Source organism: Syngnathus floridae, chromosome 7 (assembly GCF_059516105.1).
Source record: "Syngnathus floridae isolate MCC-2025c chromosome 7, RoL_Sflo_1.0, whole genome shotgun sequence".
Taxonomy (NCBI): Eukaryota; Metazoa; Chordata; class Actinopteri; order Syngnathiformes; family Syngnathidae; genus Syngnathus; species Syngnathus floridae.
The window spans coordinates 4,056,949-4,075,454 of NC_142419.1; the positions used below are offsets into that span (position 1 = coordinate 4,056,949).

At 43.2% G+C, this 18,506-nt stretch overlaps 1 protein-coding gene and 1 long non-coding RNA gene across 4 annotated transcripts in view; one reads left to right on the forward strand and one right to left on the reverse strand.

Moving 5' to 3' along the window:
• Window positions 1–3,406, reverse strand: part of wsb1 (WD repeat and SOCS box containing 1) — a 59,980-nt gene extending 56,574 nt beyond the window's left edge. Inside the window, exons 1-3 of one of the 3 annotated variants that reach the window (XM_088380474.1) lie at window positions 3,222–3,406; window positions 1,060–1,521; window positions 738–865 (exon numbers count right to left, since the gene is read on the reverse strand). In XM_088380474.1, coding sequence (XP_088236600.1) covers window positions 738–865; window positions 1,060–1,359 — 428 coding nt within the window. In that variant the 5' untranslated portion in view covers window positions 1,360–1,521; window positions 3,222–3,406. Of the gene's footprint in view, window positions 1–737; window positions 866–1,059; window positions 1,522–2,900; window positions 3,013–3,221 lie in introns of those variants that run through there. The other 2 variants (XM_088380471.1, XM_088380473.1) reach the window with 2 other exon arrangements.
• Window positions 3,101–17,807, forward strand: LOC148394815 (uncharacterized). The gene is made up of 2 exons (XR_015859380.1): window positions 3,101–9,309; window positions 11,042–17,807. It is a non-coding gene; the product is annotated as an uncharacterized LOC148394815 (long non-coding RNA).
• The last annotated feature ends 699 nt before the right edge of the window (window positions 17,808–18,506 follow it).

Sequence of the window (18,506 nt, forward strand, 5' to 3'; positions counted from 1 at the left end):
ATTTCCTATTAGTTACTCATAAATACAGTGGTATCTTGATGTATGAGTTTTATTCGCTCCATGTCCTCATCTCTAAAATTAACTTTCTCCACTGAAACGAATAGAAATGTCATTAATCTGCCCCCCTCAATCCCAAATTTATTCATAAGATGAATAGCACTCTTTCTACATTATACAAACAGATCTGATATTTTCTTTTCCCAGTATTCAACCTGTACCAGATTTTTTTTTATGACTGTTTGAACAACTCAATTTAGATTTTTTTCAAATCTAACCAGCATCACTTTTAAATGTAGTTTTAGATCGGCTATGCAACTGATGTTTTTGCTATGTCAGTTTGAACTGCCATGTGGCGAGTATCCGACACTGACATCGCCCAGAGCACAAAATGTACTCCGTGCGAGCAGGGGGGAGAGTCCAGGAAGGTGCGAGATCAAATGTACAAAGTTGTTTTGAGTAGCAATGATGACTTTATATTTACCTTTAATTTAATCCCACTTGAAAAATAATGTCAACATTTATGGTGATAGTAGTAACTCAGTGACACAGACATACATACGGCCATGACATGGCACCATCTTTAGGTCACCGGAGATTGAAAAACCTTGGGTTATTTCTTCCAAATATTTAATATTCAATATCCATGAGGCTGATTGCGTTGATTGAGATTGAATGATTGTTCACCAGATGGAGCTGCAAAGGCTTTCAAGGCAAATACATTTTTGAACCAACCTTACCTTGGTGGGGGTTTTGGTGGGGCTTCTGGGTATTTACTATCAAAAATGTGCATGTCATATGTTGGTGGTGAGTAGATTGGCGGTGGTTCCTCATCTGAACTGTCTGGTTCAAGTGTTCTCTCCAGAATCTGAGGGGAAATACAATTGTCACAATGCATGGTTCAAGTAAAGCCTGTCCTATTTTGTTTCCATTCAATTTTTCCAGGTCATCTTGCTTTGCACATCCACTGCACAAGACATGACACTTTAGTAAAATACAGGCAATAGGCCTCACTGGAAATAAGAGGATTAGGGTTGACAGCTTTGGACACTTTCCACTGACCTCTGGTGGGATGCTGTCATCAGAGTCTGAGCTATCATCTGTAGTCTGTCCATCAAAGCTCATCTGTAGAAGCTGGTCAATGGTGGAATCCACAGCACCATTATTGGAACGCAAGACACATTCGATTACTTCATAATCCATTGTGGGGAACATGATCTTGAAGTCCTCCATTGCCTGGTTGAACTCCAGTCGGCGGACCTGGCGGTTGGGTCTGCTGTTGTTAAGCTCGCCCTGTCCATCACCTCCACTAGTGCTTCTAGATCCTCCATTACTACTGCTTCGCCTGAACAGGCTGGTCATTGTCAAATTCTCACCAACCTAGTGCTAGGATGGCCCTTACTGTATGTGCGTGATCTGTCAGCGTTCCTCAAGTAGTACAGTTGGATTCAATTGCCTCTAGCATGGCACACTGAATCCTGGAGTGTGAGGAGTACATGTAAAGCCTCTTTTAGGTTTGAGGACCTATAATAGAAAAATAATGTGTTAACTCAATCTGGTATGAGATATTCAGACACTTTTATAACTGCTTTGGCAATTTCGGCCACACGCAGTCGCATAGCGCGAGCGTCATCAAAATGCGACAAAAGCACGATGACAGACGATCCATTCGATAAAACTCATGTCGTCCAACTAGCAGCCCCCCCCCCCTTGTAAACCGGCAACAATAAGTTATCATCCTGAGAGCATTCTGAAATTTCGCGTTGAACCACAAATTACTCTTAAAGAGATTGTTTCTGTTTTAGTAATTTATTTGGGATTTGCACCTTTACCTTTGCACTTTTACATCCCAAACTGTAAAGGTTTTCTGGTTCATTGGGCAAACATGAAATAATATATTCACTAAATACAAAAAGTTGATAAAGCAAATATAGTCTTGTTTTGCACATTGAATACGTCATTTGTACATGTTTCATTTCCAATCTTAGTCTGGCACCTACAACAGATTGTGTTTGCATATTATGGACCACAGTCCATGTTTTTGTTTGAATTCATAAAAGAAAAAGACTATTCAAGCAATGTTCTCTTGTATGTAAGATTGTACGGTGATAGCACCTGAATACTAGTGTGAAAGGAATGGGTGAAAACAGTGAGAAAATGCCAAAATGCCTTTAGGTAACAACTTTTTGTGATTGGGGGAGAAACTATACTTCATGAACTGAACAAGTTAATTTTAAAATTTGAGAACTGAACTTTGAAGTAGTTTGTGAAGAAAATTAACTTGTCCAACTTTCCTTGTTCAACAAATGCTGTTCCAATTTCAATTTCAAAAACATAATCGTGAAAATAAACGTGATTTCGATGTTGAACCAAATAATCGTGATTATGATTTTTACCCATGATGGAGCAGGCCGAATGCATATACATAAATATATATGCACGCACAAACACGAAAAGCCACTTCTGTCCCTGCCACAAATCGCCGATTCACGGGAAGCCCAGAATTTTTTTCCTCTGGCGATTGACCAATCATAGTCGTCCATTGCAAAAGAAACTGGTCACATCACAAGACAACGGTAATCAAAATAAACATCGAACACACAAAGTCCACAACATATTCCGACATCAGTACAAAACGGGGCTTCTACAAAGCTTTATGAAATACATCTTAAAAAGATGAGCAAAAATTCACAATGAACAAGGAGATAGACACAAGATGATTCTGGTGTGACATCTTCACGATAGCTACGCTTTCCTCCTGTGATTGTTTCTCATCAAAACACTGCTAACTGGCTAACGGCAACGTCTCTCTCCGCAAACACTGTACACTTAAATATCAATACAAATGCCAGAAGTGGTCATGTCGACATTTTAAAGTTACATTTCGCTGATTTCGAGTTTACCTATCACAGTATCGCCGAATTCGGTGGTTTAAAGCATTCACTTTAAAAGGTCCTCCGGATAATCCATCCTAAAGGCCTGACTCACTCCCAGCAGCATCCAATCCGAATTGGCCCAATTTAAAGTTGTCATAGATGCAGGACATAAATAATACGATTTTGGGGCGGCGGGGTGCAACTAAGACCCAGCTACTTAATTTTCCTAATTTGAGTATTCGATATTTGGCACTATAGGACACATTTGATGTAATTCACCAAATACTAAACTAAAGCCAAACAAATCTTTCATGTTCGACATGTTGAGTTGAGGCTACCGTTACTCACAGGCTGGTTGGATCCCGAGCAGGATTAAAAGTATCCACGGTGTAGCAGAGTCTTGACAAAAAGGCCAGCTGTGTAGCGGGACGGTGGGCCGGTCATGGGAAACAGAAGTGCACTGCCTCCATAATCTTAGCAGTAAACTACCTCGGCTAGCAACCGGATGTGTCCATTTTACCCGGTGCACACTGTGATTACGTGCAAGAGAAAGTTCATTGAATGGAAACGCATTCTGTGTGCAGAACATTTAATTTTAAATTATTTGTAACTATCTAAATGATACTAAGATTCGTATTTTTCTTCCAAAGGTTCTCGTTGCTTTCTTATAGTAAATTGACGAAAAACGAACAGAGATAAGCCCAAATCACTGACCAATATCGGTCCGAGAGAGCTGCTGTAATTTACCCCGCGTTTCCCAATGCCCCATAGGGAACATAGAGTGGATGTTTATTAAGAGATTTCTGAAGTATTTATATGGATGGAAAAAGTTTAGCGGACCCAGTGATATTTCCTTGGCCCCCTTCTCCCAATTAAAAAAAAAAAAAAAAAAATCCTACCTCGGCCAGTGCGTGAGGTTACTTGGAATGAATAAACGTAACCCTCCATTTACCTGGAAAATTTGCTCCAATTAACTGTTAAATAAGAACGTTCCATACTAAAAATCCCTTAAATGCTGCCGAAAACACTGCATCTATTTCTCTTCTTCGTTTTTAAATATCTTTATTCCTCTGTTTTTACAAGCTTTTAATGTACTTTTAATCATGTAAAGCACAGTCGAGGGTCCCGCACTTTCACCATGTTAACTAGTGTAACAATAGGATTGTTTATTTGTGAGTATTGTGTTCGAGGGGGACTACGGGAAAGGACACGGTCCGTCAGGGAATTGTGACCGGTCTGTAACCTGTAGCGTGTTGACAGAGCAATAAAGAAAGACGTTCAAGTAAGCAAGAACAACTGTTTTAAACTTCCGTTATGTACAGTCGGGGACAGAACATAATGTAACATGGTGGCAGTGGTGTACACGCAGAAATGTGCCGCGCTTTAATTTACCTACCGTGGTACCGCAACGGAATGTTAGCACTAGCTGGTTAGCCGACGGGGATGGAAGGGCTAAAGCCACCAGGAACGTTGGCGATGGATTCCACCAACTTGGCAAAGTCATGAAGGAGTTGGAAAGAGGAGTTCGAACTTTACATGGACCTTACTATGCCAACGGCGGACGAGACGACGAAAGTTTAGCGGACCCAGTGATATTTCCTTGGCCCCCTTCTCCCAATTAAAAAAAAAAAAAAAAAATCCTACCTCGGCCAGTGCGTGAGGTTACTTGGAATGAATAAACGTAACCCTCCATTTACCTGGAAAATTTGCTCCAATTAACTGTTAAATAAGAACGTTCCATACTAAAAATCCCTTAAGTGCTGCCGAAAACACTGCATCTATTTCTCTTCTTCGTTTTTAAATATCTTTATTCCTCTGTTTTTACAAGCTTTTAATGTACTTTTAATCATGTAAAGCACAGTCGAGGGTCCCGCACTTTCACCATGTTAACTAGTGTAACAATAGGATTGTTTATTTGTGAGTATTGTGTTCGAGGGGGACTACGGGAAAGGACACGGTCCGTCAGGGAATTGTGACCGGTCTGTAACCTGTAGCGTGTTGACAGAGCAATAAAGAAAGACGTTCAAGTAAGCAAGAACAACTGTTTTAAACTTCCGTTATGTACAGTCGGGGACAGAACATAATGTAACATGGTGGCAGTGGTGTACACGCAGAAATGTGCCGCGCTTTAATTTACCTACCGTGGTACCGCAACGGAATGTTAGCACTAGCTGGTTAGCCGACGGGGATGGAAGGGCTAAAGCCACCAGGAACGTTGGCGATGGATTCCACCAACTTGGCAAAGTCATGAAGGAGTTGGAAAGAGGAGTTCGAACTTTACATGGACCTTACTATGCCAACGGCGGACGAGACGACGAAAGTGAAGCTGTTCAGCTACCTCATCGGCGAAAAGGGCAGAGAACTGTGGACAACTTTGGCGAGTGCGAACCCCTCTGCAAGGACCACACTGAGTTCAATGATGAAACAGTTTGACGAATACTGCAATCCGATGACAAATGAGACAGTGGAGAGGTACCGATTCTCGACGAGAAATCAAGGATTGGATGAAAATGTGGATAGCTATGTAACAGACTTGAAAGTACTGGCTAGCACCTGCGATTTTGGAACCATTAGAGACTCTTTGATAAGGGATCGTGTAGTGTGGGGTACAAACAGCTCGGCACTGAGGGAGAGATTACTCAGGGAGGAAAAGCTGACGCTGGAGTCATATCTGAACATCTGCAGATCTACGGAGCTATCAAGGGAGAATAGTAAGACGCTTCAAGGACTGACAGTGGAGGAAGTACACGCAGTGAAGCAGATGGATCTGACACAGAGGGAGAACGGGATTCACTGCAAGTTCTGTGGGAAAACACATGAGCGTAGCAAGAAAAAGTGCCCGGCTTTTGGGAAAGAGTGTAAGATGTGTGGGAAGGAAAACCATTTCGCAGCTCAGTGCAAATCGAGACTAGAGACCAGTTGGAAAACGAGGAGAGTACATGACGTTACAGAGGAGACAAGTGACAGTGACTCGTATGAAGATAACTGTTTAAGGGAGGAATAAGGAGAGAGTGAAAAGGTGAATCACTCGAAAGACAGCCACAGTCAGAGCCACCAGCTCTTTGCAGGGATGACAATCGGAGGGAAAGTTGTTGATTTCCAGATTGACTGTGGGGCCACTTGTAATGTCATCCCCATTGATCTTTTAAACCCAGACACACAGCTAGAGCACACCAAGAAGGTGCTAGTGATGTACAACAAGACAAAGCTGACTCCACTGGGTATGTGTAGGGTAAAAGTCAGAAATCCCAGAAACAATAAACTGTACAGATTAGAGTTCCGAGTAGTGGATCAGAACAGCAGAAACCCTTTACTAGGCAGAAAAGCCAGTGAAGCCATGAAACTCATAAAAGTGCAATATGAAAACATTCTGGCTATTAACAGCATGGTGAAGAAGGAGCCGAGCACAGTGACAAATGGAGGTCACATGACCATGGACAAAATAATGGATGAGTTTAAAGATGTGTTCACCGGTGTGGGCTGCATGGAGGGTGAATATAGGATAGAGATAGATGACAGAGTAGCGCCAGTGAAACTGCCGAAACGCAGAGTGTCTGTAGCCATGATGACACCTTTGCAAGAGGAACTCAAAGACCTAGAGAGAAGACGGATGATTGCACCAGTGGAACGCAGCACTGACTGGATCAGTAGCATGGTAGCGGTGAAAAAACCTACTGGGAGGCTCCGGATCTGTATAGACCCAAAACCACTGAATAGAGCACTAAAAAGAAGTCACTGTCCACTCCCAACCATTGATGACATACTGCCGGAGATGTCCAAGGTGAAAGTATTCACAGTCTGCGACGTAAAGCAAAGCTTCTGGCATGTGAAACTAGAAGAAGAGTCGAGTTACCTTACCACATTCGCCACCCCATTTGGCCACTTCCGCTGGCTAAGAATGCCAATGGGAATAAGCCCAGCGCCGGAAGTGTTCCAGAGAAAGCTCATGCAGGCCCTGGAGGGCCTCCCTGGAGTCTACATCATAGCAGATGATGTACTAATCACAGTGGAAGGAGCAACACAACAGGAGGCGGAAAAGGACCATGACGAGAAGATCAGACACTTCCTAACCAGGTCAGAGAACGCAACATCAAGCTGAATGCAGACAATTTCCAACTTAGACAAAAAGAGGTCCCCTACATAGGTCATCTCCTCACAGCCGAGGGACTGAGGATCGACCCTGAGAAAGTACGGGCAATCAAAGACATGCCAAAACCCACCGATGTGAAAGGTGTACAAAGAATAGTAGGGATGGTCATCTTTCTGATGACTGTGAGGTTCTGAGACAACTCACACGGAAGGAGAACATGTGGGAATGGACAGACACCCAAGAAAGAGCGTTTCACAGACTGAAAGACAAAATTTCCAGAGCACTAGTTCTCCAGTACTACAACAAAGAAGAGGAATTGACATTCCAGTGTGACGCGTCAGACACCGGGCTGGGAGCCGCCCTGACACAGAAAGGTAAACCAATTGCATTTGGTAGCAGGGCACTCACACTGACTGAAAAGGGCTATGCTCAAATAGAAAAAGAATGTCGGCCATAGTGTTTGGAATGGAAAAGTTTCATCAGTACACTTACGGAAGAGGAGTCACAGTACAGAATGATCACAAACCCTTACAGATTATCCACAGAAAACCACTACTTAGTGCACCAAAGAGACTGCAGCGGATGCTACTCAGATTGCAACAGTACGACATTACAGTGACATATGTTCCAGGCAGGGATATGCTACTTGCAGACGCACTCGGCAGAGCATACTTACCAGAGAACACCAAGGGAGAGTGTGAGACCGATGTAGAGACTGTGAACATGGTCAGCTACCTACCCATTTCAGCAGAGAGGCTGGGTGCCATAAAAGTTGCAACCAAAGAGGACACAAAACTACAGAGTGTAGCAAACAGAATACTGCAGGGGTGGCCGAAGAGGAAAAAGGATTTACCACATGACATACGGCACTACCACGACTTCCAAGATGAACTGAGTTTCCAGGATGGCATTGTGTTCCGGGGAGACAGAGCTGTGATACCAGATGTTCTCAGGGTGGACATGGCACACAGAATTTACTCCTCACACCTGGGTTTGGAGGGATGTTTGAGGAGAGCGAGAGAGTGTCTGTATTGGCTGGGGATGAACGAGGAGCTCAAGACCTTCATCTCCAAATGCGACATCTGCAGGTCGGTGGACACAAAACAACACAAAGAGACACTACATCCACATGACGTGGCCTGCAGACCCTGGGCAGATCAGAGAACAGATCTGTTCTCTTTCCACAACAAAGACTATCTACTAACAGTGGATTATTATTCAAATTTTTGGAAGGTAGATTACTTACCTGACACTAAGAGCAATACCATAATCAGAAAACTGAAGGCTCACTTAGCCCGACAAGGAATACCTGACACTATTATTTCAGATAACGGACCCCAATTTGCATCCCTGGAGTTCCAGTGCTTCAGTCAGTACATAGGACATCGTCGCCGGGTTACCCACAGAGCAATGGGAAGACAGAATCAGGAGTAAAGACCGCCACGCGACTGATGCTGAAGGCTGCAGCTGCTAGACAGGATCCTTATTTAGCCATGCTGGATCATCGCAAAACACCAAGCCAGGGTCTCAACACAAGCCCAGCACAGAGACTGCTGAGCAGGAGGACCAGGACTCTGTTTCCAATAACGAATACGCTACTGGAACCTGAGGTAACACATAACGGCCAGGGACTGAAAAACAATAGAGAGAGACAAGAAAAATACTACAACCGCACGGCAAAGGACATGGACACTCTTACGGATGGAGACAGTGTGGGTGTACAGCCCTGTGGCACACACAGGTACTGGAAACCGGGGAAGGTGGTTCAGCAAGTGAGCCACAGATCGTATGAGGTGGAGTTAGACCCAGGCGGGGTCCCGAGACGGAATCGTCGCCACCTCAGACGCAGTCACACAGGATGTTCTCCAACACAAGGGGCACCCGCACAAACGCAGTCACACAGGATGTTCTCCAACACAAGGGGCACCCGCACAAACGCCCACGGAGGGGCCCACATCAGCGGATACCCCAGCAGGGGAACAAGGGTCACGCACCAAATCGGGTCGACAAGTTATCAGACCCCATTACCTGAAAGACTATACAGAATGAAAAGAAAAAAGGGAAAAAAAGTGTATTATGCGTGGAAATGTTGGGGTTACACTCCTGTAATGTAATGTGTTCTGAACTGTGAGTATTGCTTGTGTTTTTATAGATGTGTTCTTTTAGGCTTGTCAAAGGAAAGACCTTAACTTGGAAAAAAAAAGATGAAAGATGTAACAATAGGATTGTTTATTTGTGAGTATTGTGTTCGAGGGGGACTACGGGAAGGGAACACGGTCCGTCAGGGAATTGTGACCGGTCTGTAACCTGTAGCGTGTTGACAGAGCAATAAAGAAAGACGTTCAAGTAAGCAAGAACAATTGCTTTAAACTTCCATTATGTACAGTCAGGGACAGAACATATTGTAACAACTAGTGTGACGTAAAATCCAAATGCTACCTACGTTATGTATAGACATGTGTACATAACTGCACAAACCGATATATAAACGCGATACGGCGTGACGTAATTTCGATCTCTTTGTATGTCTTGGCATGTGAAGAAATTGACAATAAAGCAGACTTTGACTTTTGACTTTGAACTGCCGTATGAATGGCACCCCTGTATGCCAAACAAGTAACAAATTTCACAAGGATGATGGGCGGACATTTTTTTTTTTTATATACCAATTTATTGCCATTGACAGTAAACGATCCACCTTATTCCAACGCCCATCCTTTTCGTGAAATGTGGAAATGCACTTCCGGTATAGTGAAAACAGCGTTTTGTCTCGCAACGCCACTTGTTGCAGCTTTTTTTTTTTAATTAAAAAAAAAATCATTTCAGACACGCTTCCTGAAAATCATGTCGCCTAATGTCCCTAAAATCAAATATAATTTCAGAGATTGAGGGCTACTATGACTCTACAGGGCTACTGTGGTGGCCTCTGCCATCCTCTACGCCAGGGGTAGGCAATTCCGGTCCTCGAGGGCCGGTGTCCTGCATGTTTTCTATGTCACCCTGTTGCAACACACCTGATTCAAACGGTCAGATGATTGGCAAGGTCTGCAGAAGCTGGATAACAATCCCAATCATTTGAATCAGGTGAGTTGCAACAGGGTGACATAGAAAACATGTAGGACACCGGCCCTCGAGGACCGGAATTGCCTACCCCTGCTCTGCACTGTGGTCTGCTAGGGTGGGGGCAGTACGGACCGGGACAGGGGGAGACTAAATAAGATGGTCAGGAGAGCGAGCTCTGTCCTGGGCTGTCCCCTGGACTCTATTGAGGTTGTGGGTGAGAGGAGGACGTTAGTTAAGCTGAAATCCATCATGGACAGCACCTCTCCCCCTCTCCATGACATTGTGCGGTCCCTGAGCAGCTCCTTTAGCAGCAGACTATTACACCCACGGTGTAGGAAGGAAAAAATCCGCAGGTCCTTCATTCCCACTGCTGTCAGGCTCTACAGCATGCGTGGCATCTGATCATGTTTCGTCTCTATCGCTACTGGTGGCACATGTCTTTGTCCTTGTCTGTTATTTATCCATTGCTGTGACAAGTAAATTTCCCCGCTGTGGGATAAAGTTCTGTCATCATCATCATAAGTACCAGTGACGTGCGGTGAGGTTCATGAATGGGTAAGCACTAAGGCCCCCCCCAGTTAAAATTTGCACGACACGTCACAAAAAAGGTTGGAAAGGCAGGAAGTTGCCTCCTCTGAGCGACTCGTCTTCGGTTTTAACATAACTATAAAAATTAAGCGATTTTGGTTCAAAATGATACAAAACTACTGAAATTAAAAGGAAAATGACTATATTATAAAGTTTATTATAAAACCAATTTGATGAATATTACAATTAAACTACAAAATGCAATTTCTGGAGAAATTGCGTGTGAAGGCAAGACTATGAATAACTTCTTGGGGAATGCTGGCGAATGATGTTTAAAGGAAAATGTGTTTTTGGGAGTTTGCAAACATATTTTTTAAGGTTGTGTTAAACTTATAATCATATTAATATCTAGTATTGAAGTGCTCGTGTGGATTGGTGGGGGCCGAGGAATGTGCAGGCAAACTGCATGAACTTGTTTTCTTGGAAGTGTTGTGTATAGGCCCAGACAGGGAGTACCGGACGAGATAATCTCAAGGTCGGTGAGAAACGAGAACAACAGCACATCTATGGGACTGGGCATCAAGGGGAAAACCCAACCGCCTGACCTCAGCGACACCTGGACGGGGAGGAGATGGCCATCCACCAATCATCTCACAATATTTTGCATGCTTTAATATTCATATTGTGTTTCTTTAAAACTGGGCAACCCGGAAGAATGTGTCGTCTTTTGGTGGTCACAAAAACGCACGAGTTTTAGTGTGAGGGACCCGGGACCCAGGCCTGTATTAGTGCGCTTTGTCAGGAATAAATAATTGGTAAATTTGGTCTGATTGATCTACTGGTCTTCTCTTTGACAGAACGAACTCGCAAAATTGTTAGGTGCGCCAGTGTGTGGATTAGGACATAGCAATTTATGTGTTAAGTGTTGATCGCAATTTGGAGTCAGATCAATAACTAGAATCCGTAACCTAACAATTTCTTGGTGACCGCGGACGTGATGTCAAGAGAAGGGTAATTGACAACTCGTGGTCTTTAGCCAAGACACCGGACAGTGTCAGGGACACTGTCTCCCGGTCGGCGAACCGTTTGGAATAAGCGCACAACGTTGAGCTGGTACGACGTCTCCTAAACCCTGAGCTCATCACCGATAAGGTAAGCAGAATACCTGTTACTATAAGTCGAAATGCTGCAAATTGAAAGAGGAAATTTAAGAGGAGACTGTCGTTCAGATCAAATAAGGAGTGCATGAAGTTAAGATACATACGGTGAATAAGTTTGGAACTTACGTGTGTAACGTGTACGGTAAAGTCAGGGACTTACGCGTACTACGGATAGGTCAGGGACCTAGTGCTTCGTCGTGGCGGACAAGGGTGCGGTGACGATCGTATTCAAATAGCTGGGGTTAATAAAGAGATCCCCGAGGGGAAGTGAGGCCTCCTCAAAAAATATCCGGTGGTAACAGTTCCTCCTGTGAGAGATCAGACCGCTAAAATATCCAAAATGAACCAAATTGGGGGGAGAGTGTGTGTGCGCGCAGAGGATCCTCATGAGTGGGTGTGTATATCAGTGTGTGTGAGTGAGATGTGTGTTCTATGGAAGAAATCAGTAATGGAGAATGTTTAGGAGGCTTTTGAGCGATAATAGGGAAATTGAGAAGTGTACAATGGTGTGTTTAAGTTGGTTAGAGAAACTAAGATGAGCAAGGTGTGGCAGTAGAGAAAATAGGGCGTGTGTGCAATAGAGAAAATAAGACGTGTGTGGCAGAAAGTTACTAGAACGGTGGCTTGATAGGATGAGAATAAGAGACAACAAATGTTGTGTAGAAGACATTGAAAGATGTCGAATGTGAACATGATGAAGGGCGCAACAGCAAAGTTGGCCTGCCCTTTGAGAAGTTGAGACTGATGAGCGTGCCTGCACTCGCGCGTAGTCGCGGGTCTGGGCTGTGCGTGGGCCTGTGCTATGCTCGTGCGGGCGGTGGGCCGGCATCATGATTGTTGCAGGAAATGGCCAGCCTGTAACCGGTCAACATTGATGCCGCGACCCCCTCCTCGCACGGGGGGTGCTATGGCCTGGGCGGGGCAGGGACAGTGTGAGTTTCTCAGTGAATGTTTGAAGCAGTGAGATTGAAGGAATGTATATGCTGATGTGGAAGCGCAAATTGTGAATGGTATTGACCGATAGAAAGTGGCAAAGAAGCTACATGAGAGATGGATTGTGCGTGCGTGCGTGCGTGCGTGCGTGCGTGCGGATGCGTGTGTGTGTGTGTGTACGTGCGGTTGTGTGCGCACTCGGTGTGTGCGTTTATGTGCACACCCTGTGTGGGTGCAGGCGTGTGAGGAGGAAGACTGCATGGATCAGAGAATGTTCAAGAAAGGGGGGGCTAACTCGTAAATAATAAGGAGCTATTGGGAGTAACCTGTTGGTCCTTTCTTTAAGGTTAGGTTAAGTTAGCAACATGAGCGATTTAGAGGTTCAAAAGAAAGACAATTAAAAGAAAATAACATTTTTGATTTGGACAATTGCAGGCTAACAGGAGCATAGATTGTTTTTGTTTGTTTTTAAAGATATATTTAACAGTTTATCTCGGTGCAGTAAGGATATAGCAATTTTGAAAGACTTAAAATTAAAAGCAAAATTACATTTTAATTCTGACACATGCCAGCTAACATGAGGATGGCAAATAAATGAATAAATACTCGCTCAAATGCGGCATGTGTTTTAAATTGGGCGATAAGACATTCACTTTCAAGCACTATCATTTAGCGCTGCTGACAACAATAATTTATGAGATGGTAAACCAAGGAGGAGTGTCATAGTTGGAACACAGGCGCTGTATGACATATAGATTGAACAATAACATTCACCGCATATACAACCATGTTGGTAGATTGTTAAATTACATTACAGTTTATTATAAAGGATTTCGGAACTTTATTTGATGATAAACACTGGAACGAGGATTTTAGCCGTGTTAATGGGTAGGGTGGATGGATTACTCAAAAAAAAAAAAAAAAAACATTTGATAAGGGCGGCTTGATAGTAAGATGATGAGTGTGCGCAACTGATAGGATACAAAATGTTAATAGGAAGATTTGGGGTGTAAGGAACAAATACTACACATGAAGACTGATAACACGAAGATAGTTTTGTGAAATTTGTGTCCCAGTGTGTTCTGCCCTAGCGCATGGCACAAGTCCTGAACTGAGTCCTTGTACTCTACTGGCTGCCTCAAAATCAACAGAGGACTGTCCCTGGTCATGAGACACCTTTGACCTTTGGGAGAACAACAGGAACTATTATCATGCTTAAAGGGGGCAAGCACGGCTCTTCACAGGACAAGAACCATACAGTTGGTGGAATACACACAGTCGCAGATCAAAAAAAATAGACTGAAAGAACAAAGACAAGATGGATGCATTTGAGAATGGCGGACGGTCCAGCCCTGAATCATCATCATGAGAATCTAAGAGGAGAGGCTGCTAAAGACTTGCACGAGTCACATGAAGTCAAACTGGACACATTGCTAAAGACTGCTGAAGCATTACAAAGTTGGTGGAGTATGGGACAAAAGGGATGGAAGTGTGTTTGGGTGCTGGGGCAGACATAACTGAGGAGTTTTGATAAAAGAGGGAATAATAAGGATGCTTATTGACACTGAAACGGGGATAAAAAACAAAATACATAGATATGGTCAGTGAAGATGCACTGACAAATTATACGACAGCGTGATCAGAAACTTTGCAAAGTGGACATTGATCAATAGAAATTAAATAATTTGAATCATACATTTTTATATGTAACTTAGCATTTCGAATACATAATTAATCTAACTGAAATAATGAAATTTTATAATTGGACCAGTGAAAATTTGGATTCGGGCAACAGAAGGCTGAATTGCTCAACTTAATTGACCTTTATCAAAGCAACAGAATTTAATTACACATCAACTGCGACTGATTTATAGGATGCATATTTCAGCTTGAAGGGGTGAGGGGCCATAAGAAAGTTGGAATTCTGGATAGTCAGCAAAATAGGCACTACTTAATTAAAAAAAAAGAATACAGTAGGGCTTTAAATAACGAATACATTGACATGACCCTTGCGACAATTGATTTAAATGGCAATTTATGATAGGCATTTGGGGTTAGGATTAAAAATCCATCCATCCATCCATTACTGGTGCGGCTTGTCCTTACGAGGGCCACGGATGATTAACAATAACAACTAGAATTATTAATTTCCGTAGAAATTGCGTGTGAAGGCGAAGAGGCTGAATAAAAATTCGGGGAGAGCCACAAGATTATGTTTAAATTTGGAACGTGTTGAATTGGTCAGAAAATTGATAAAAATATAGAAAGAATTTTGTAAAATTGGGCGTGAATTTTAAAGTTGAAAATTTGAGAGGGGGGAGTGAGACTCGCCAAGAGGGGCAATAAAGAGAAGCAGACTGAGAAACATATTTGAGCTAGACAACAGGAAAAAGGGGGAGAGCCAAATGATGACGTAAAAATCCAGAGGGAATAGTCGGACCCATCTTTATTGAATTTAATTAGGATAAGTAATAGAGATCGAGTTTGTAGGAGCAATCTGAGGTTATGGAGGCTCCCCTGACACGCGGGTCCCACAGTCGGCCCCCCCAGATAGACATATATGACAATTTGCGATGAATCTGATGGGCGAGTTTATGGAAAATTGAATTGGAGATTTTACAATAGGTCATGTTGACAAGTATGTCCAAATGTGAAGAGTTACTATTAGGAGTCAATGTTTGCCTGCACACTAACATACTAACTTTGAGTGTGTGTGCGCAGTATGATTGGCCAGAGAGGTCTGAAGTTGGGGTGATGTGTTTGCAATTGAGGATAAAATTCCTCTCACCTGAAGGGGTGGTACAGACTGGAGGGTCTGGAACTGGTAAGTGATGAGTTCTGACCGGAACCATGGCTCAATGATCAATCAGGGGCACCATCGACAACAAAACGGTGTGATGGAGAAGGCCCATTTCAGTGATATGGTCAGACAAGACAGAACTAGTATCGAACAGCAAGACTTTGGACGATTTGACGTGTGACGATTTTGAGCTCACCCGACGGGGTGACGGACTAGGTGGACAGTGACCAATTGTTTGACGCTTGAACGTGTTTGCGACAATAGCACGCTCTGCTTTGTTTTTCTGTGTGACTTGATTTTTTTTTTTTTTGCAGCACCAGCCACCAGCCAAGGAGCGGATTGCGCGTTGCTTGCATAACTTGTTTTCATTCTTGCAGGTTGTCGATTGCGTTCGTGGAAAGTTTGTGTTGGATTTACAAGAATATGTTAACCCTTGCCCTTTTGGTTTTTATGATGAACTTGTTGATGACGTGGTTTTCAGGACATGATCCGCGGGCGCCAGGATTCATTTTATGACTGTTTTTGTTTTGATACTTGATGTCTGTTTTTGTTTTTGTGTGTACAAATGTCCGCTGTCAGCAGGGCTATAAGCTCACTGACAGGAGTGCGATGATTTTTGTTTGTGTTGCCGAGTGTGTGGTGGACAGTCAAGTTTCAAGGACTTGGGGTGATGGTCCCGGGGCCCAGATGGGAGCTAGAGGTTCCGCGGGCCTGGCTACAATGAGAGTGGTGATGAGAGGGGACGCTTTGCAGGTTCCTTTTGATACGTAATGACACATTGGGTGAATGTGTCAAAGGGGGAGTGGTAAAATAGAAATGGGTGAGTAGGTTTCAATTTGTAATTGTGATATACAAAGTTTTTTCCAAATTCACTTGTTTTCAAGCTTTAACAGGACATGCCAGAATTCACCCAGCAGTGATGGAAGGAGCAGAGGAAGACCAGTGACATCTGGTTGTGGTGTGGTGATGACAAATTATAGGATCTCTTGCCGAAGAATGCATCAGGTATCTGTGCCCTCGTGTCTTTGATAATGCCTGTGGTGGTTGTCCCCATTGAAATACAGAATCTCAATTGGGACCTGGAGTCCCCACTGGCGGGGCTCCTGAAGCGAGCCAAAAGAGACGTTTTGCCCCCGTGATTGAGCGACGACGATCCCACATATATTGACACTATAGGAGTGCACCGGGGTGTGTCAGATAAGTATAAACTCGTTAATCAAGTGTTCTCGGGATTCGAAAGTATCTTCCTATGGATCACCCCCAATAAAAATGTAGACAGTATTAATTACGTTCATTACAATGTCCAACGACTGGGTAATTATACAGCTGAATCATTCGCCGCAGTTCATGAACAATTGGCTGCAACGTCGTTAATGGCGTTCCAAAATAGAATTGCGTTGGACATGCTATTGGCTAAGGAACATGGTGTATGTGGAATGTTTGGTGATGCATGTTGTACTTTCATCCCAAACAACACGGCACGAGGAGGCCGACTGATCCAGGTGTTGGAAGGACTAAGGACACTGAACAAAAAGATGAAAGATCATTCAGGCCTACACACCGATATTTGGTCTGATTGGATGAAAACGTTCGGAAGCTGGAAAGGCCTCATCATGTCTGTGCTTGTTGCTGTGGCTATTTTTACTACAGTTATGATTTTATGCGATTGTTGTTGTATTCCATGTATTAGGTCACTCACTGTCCGGTTGATCGAGAAAACCGTTGGCCCGTTGCCACCGATGGGCCAATATGCCCTGGTGACTCAACATGAGCAGCGGGGGGAAGGAAGGATCGACAGCGCGCTGGTAGCTGTTTGCTAGGGTAACGGGTGATGACCTCATAAATGAGGTCATGAGAGGGAATAAAGGAAAATGTGTTTTTGGGAGTTTGCAAACATATTTTTTAAGGTTGTGTTAAACTTATAATCATAATATCTAGTATTGAAGTGCTCGTGTGGATTGGTGGGGGCCGAGGAATGTGCAGGCAAACTGCATGAACTTGTTTTCTTGGAAGTGTTGTGTATAGGCCCAGACAGGGAGTACCGGACGAGATAATCTCAAGGTCGGTGAGAAACGAGAACAACAGCACATCTATGGGACTGGGCATCGAGGGGAAAACCCAACCGCCTGACCTCAGAGACACCTGGACGGGGAGGAGATGGCCATCCACCAATCATCTCACAATATTTTGCATGCTTTAATATTCATATTGTGTTTCTTTAAAACTGGGCAACCCGGAAGAATGTGTCGTCTTTTGGTGGTCACAAAAACGCACGAGTTTTAGTGTGAGGGACCCGGGACCCAGGCCTGTATTAGTGCGCTTTGTCAGGAATAAATAATTGGTAAATTTGGTCTGATTGATCTACTGGTCTTCTCTTTGACAGAACGAACTCGCAAAATTGTTAGGTGCGCCAGTGTGTGGATTAGGACATAGCAATTTATGTGTTAAGTGTTGATCGCAATTTGGAGTCAGATCAATAACTAGAATCCGTAACCTAACATGTTGAAACAAGTTGAATTACTTGAGAAATGTAGAAAACAGGTGAAAAACGGAATTTTGGAGAATTTGGTGGAATTTCGAAATTTTGGAGGGTTTGGTTGAATTTCAAATCTGAAAATGTGGAATTTATGGTAAGTGGGAATTTGGGGAATAGGTAGGAAAAAGATGAAGAGTTGAAAGTTGGAATGGGTTGAATCGGTTGAAAAATGTAGAAATTAGAGTAGAAAAACAAATTTTTTGAGAATTTGGTTGAATTTCAAATGTGAAAATGTGGAATTTTTTTTAAGTTGGAAGTTGTGGAATAGGTAGGCAAAAGATGAACAGTTAAAAGTTGGAATGGGTAGAATCAGTTGAAAAATGTAGAAATTAGAGTAGAAAAACGCAATTTTGAAAAATTTGGTTGAATTTCAAATTTGAAAATTGGAAATTTTTGGTAGGTGAGAAGTTATGGAATAGGCAGGCAAAAGATGAACAGTTGAGAGTTGGAATGGGTTGAATCGGTTGAAAAATGTAGAAATTAGAGTAGAAAAACGACATTTTAGAGAATTTGGTTGTATTTC